Source organism: Phytophthora infestans, genomic scaffold (genome assembly GCF_000142945.1).
Source record: "Phytophthora infestans T30-4 supercont1.31 genomic scaffold, whole genome shotgun sequence".
In the NCBI taxonomy this organism is placed as follows: domain Eukaryota; phylum Oomycota; class Peronosporomycetes; order Peronosporales; family Peronosporaceae; genus Phytophthora; species Phytophthora infestans.
The window spans coordinates 1,692,890-1,696,262 of record NW_003303728.1 but is presented as its reverse complement, the minus strand read 5'-3'; the positions used below and the strand labels follow the sequence as shown (position 1 = coordinate 1,696,262).

The window sequence follows — 3,373 nt, the reverse complement described above, 5'->3', positions numbered from 1 at the left end:
CCTCGCGAATTGGTCCATACGCACAGAGTTCGTAATGCGTCCGTAGAAGGTAGATACGGCCTTAGCCCCGACGCTCCAGAGCCTTTTTTGGCCGACGCCCCTGGTAGATTGACGAAAGTTGTTATATCGTTGTTTTGAGAAGCAGGCAAGCCCCAAGACGCTATCCACCTCCCCACGTAGCCTCGCAAACGGGTCCATACGCACAGAGTTCGTAATGCGTCCGTAGAAGGTAGATACGGCCTTAGCCCCGACACTCCAGAGCCATTTTTTGGCTGACGCCCCTGGTAGATTGATAAAAGGTGTTATATCATTGTTTTGGGAGCCAGGCAAGCCCCGAGACGCTACCCACCTCCTTATGTAGCCTCGCGAACGGGTCCATACGCACAGAGTCCGTAATGCGTCCGTAGAAGGTAGATACGGCCTTAGCCCCGACGCTCCAGAGCGATTTTTGGCCGACGCCCCTGGTAGATTGATGAAAGTTGTCATATCGTTGATTTGAGAAGCAGGCAAGCCCCAAGACGCTATCCACCTCCCCTCGTAGCCTCGCTAACGGGTCCATATGTACCGAGTGGAGACGGCGGAGCTGGGCTTAGTGCGAACAGGACAAGTCAGTGATGGTACGCACGTTGTTACGGAAAGGAGCGTACCGTGGACAACGAATTGTAGTGCGTGAAGATGGGCTAACGTATATTGTAGTGACGAACGAAGACAAGATTGTGCTGCCCGCTATCTACTGGCCGCTGGCGTTCAAAGAAGCCCACGACAGTATCTGGGCGGGCCATTTGCGAGGTCCACCTACTTACGAACGATTGCGCCGGATGTACTGGTGGCCAACATGCAAGAGACTGTGTTTCAGTGGGTTTCTGCCTGCCAGGATTGCGGCTCGCGGAAGGTCAGGCCAAAAGCAGTAGTGCCTCCTCTGCGAAGTGTCCGAGCGGGTGACGTCCGTGACCGCTGGGCCATTGATGTGGCTGGACCCCTGCCGAAGCCAATGCGCGGTAACCGGTATGTGATCGTCGGCGTTGAGTATACCACTAGGTATGCGGTTGCGGTAGCAGTGCCAAGACACACAGCGAAAGAGATCGCTAAATTTCTGATGGAGAAGGTGGTGTTTGTTTTCGGCCCAATGAGAGAAGTCATGATGGATGGAGCAGCAGAGTTTAATAGCAAAGCGACAGAAGAATTGTTGGCGTTGATGCAGGCCAAACAATCCACCCCAGTTCCATATAGACCCAATTTACTCGGCTTGGTGGAGCGATTCCACCGCACCTGGAAATATATCATTAGCCTGTACGTGGACGACAAACACGACGACTGGGATGACTTCTTGCCGTCGGCCCTGGACGCATACAACTTCTCCGTGCACACCACGCACGGGTTTCAGCCAAACGAGCCGATGATGGGGAGGAAACTACGGACCCCTGGTGAACTACTCAGGAAAACCGACTAGCACAACCACACAAGCCAATAGAAGCCTATCATGAGCTCTTGATCGATGATCTATAGAAGGCGCGCGCATTGGCAAAGGAAGCACTTGAACGGGAACAAACCAGGCAAGCCATCTATTATAATCAACGGCGCGTGAAACAAAAAGCGTCTTACATGCCAGGCCAACTAGTGTGGATCTATCGTCCGTCGACGGGACCGAGAATCACACCGGTGGAGAGGGCCAACGAAGGTCGTGGAGGCTGCTGTCTATGACAACTATCGCGTGCTTATGTTGGAGAACGGTGCTGAATTAGTTACGCACTGTTCGTTCTTACTACCTTACTTCTACCCGACCAATCTGTTGAAAAATATGGCCAAGGACATTGCGCTGGACTTGGATGAGGAGGCAGAAGCGGCTGATGATCAACTGGTTGGAGCCGGTAGCAAGAATCGAGAAACAACTGCTGTTGACGAGCCAGACTATATTAACAAAGATGACGGTGAGAATCTGGCGGAGATAACGGGTGCTGGGGACGGTGAAACGGCCGCGTGTCCGTTGCCGGTTGCGGGACCACGAAGCGAACCGCCTCAAGCGTACGGCGACCATCCGTCTGGCAATGAGCAACACCCCACTTCGCGGTCGGAGGTCAAGAGGCGACGCTCAGCTGACGAAGCTGAAACACCGAGCAGTGGCGACGGTGGACAAGAGCACTTCCGGCTAATCAAGCCACCTAGGCCAGCGATAGCTACGTCGGAAGCATTGGCTACAAATGACAAAAAGGGGTCCGGGACTAAGGAAGGTATCGCGGCCAGGACAAGGTCGCAGCTGCGGAGAGCACCATATCCTGCGACAAACACACCTGGTGATCAAGAACGAAGGGCAAGTGACGTTGGTCGAACTCCAGAGCAAGGTGCTGCCAACTGCGATGGCAGCCAAGGTGACGCCATCGACGATGGTAAGCAACTCCATGCGCCCGAACACGGGACCACAGCCGTCGCAACCCGCGGCGGAACGGCAGACGAGCGACGCGCCAGAGAACCAGGAACGGAAGCGGGGCATATCTAAGTGTTTGCAGCGAGAGGGCGACGTGGGGTTGACAGCCTGGCAGTCGCCAATTCCGGCGGGTTGTTCACGACGTCGCGCGAAAAGGTCAGAGAATGCCGTCGACGCAGATATCGGGCACGTTCAGGGCGTTACGTGCTGGAATTTTAGATTGAACGACTGGGTCATCGACCTGACGGCCAAGGACCAGAGCGAGTATGGATTAGCCAACACTGATAATAACTACTCTGGAAAGAAGGGCTCGTGTGTGGTGAGAGCCGTCGAGAGGACTACGCAGCCGGAACATACGATGGCAACACTCAACATGATGACTATGACACCATCGAGAACGATGGTGAGTCAAGGGGGAGACAGTAAGCAAGAACAATTTGAAGGGGGCCTGCTTGGGATGATGAGTGTGCCATGTGGGCCCGGGTGGCGAAGGCTACGAGAAACGGACGTCAACGGTTATTGGGAAGATCAAGGACAGCAGGTACAGAGGGGTTCAAGGGACAGTATACCGTCAGCTATACTTCTTTGTCGGTGGATGCAGTTGGTGAACAGCTTGCATGCCGGCAAGGAGCCCGGCCAATCAAAGGATGGACAAGAAAGAGTATATCAACGACAGAGATGCCGATGGCTTTGCTGAAAGGCCACCACAGCTGCACAATCGCAGTTTTGAAGGGGTCGCGCCAGTAGGGAAGAAGTAGTGTGAGATTTGGGCCGACGAACGCACAAGTCGAAAGCGTGAACAAGGCGGTGAGCTGCGAAGCCATCCGTCCAAGAAGAGAGCGCGGTTGCCGGTCTGGTGACAGCGTAAGCGAAACAGGCAACGTAAAACAAAGTCAATACATCGAGGTTGTCACCCAAGTGCCTTAGATTCAATAAGGAGAGAACTGTGAA

The 3,373-nt window shown here is 54.3% G+C and overlaps 1 protein-coding gene across 1 annotated transcript; it reads left to right on the top strand.

The window, feature by feature from the left end:
- Positions 1-1,798: 1,798 nt before the first annotated feature.
- On the top strand, positions 1,799-3,169 carry PITG_12648 (uncharacterized protein; the record flags this gene model as incomplete). The annotated part of the gene is made up of 3 exons (XM_002899350.1): positions 1,799-2,384; positions 2,530-2,825; positions 3,155-3,169. The coding sequence occupies 3 exons, from the start codon at positions 1,799-1,801 to the stop codon at positions 3,167-3,169; spliced, it is 897 nt and encodes a 298-aa protein (XP_002899396.1).
- Between the last annotated feature and the right edge of the window lie 204 nt (positions 3,170-3,373).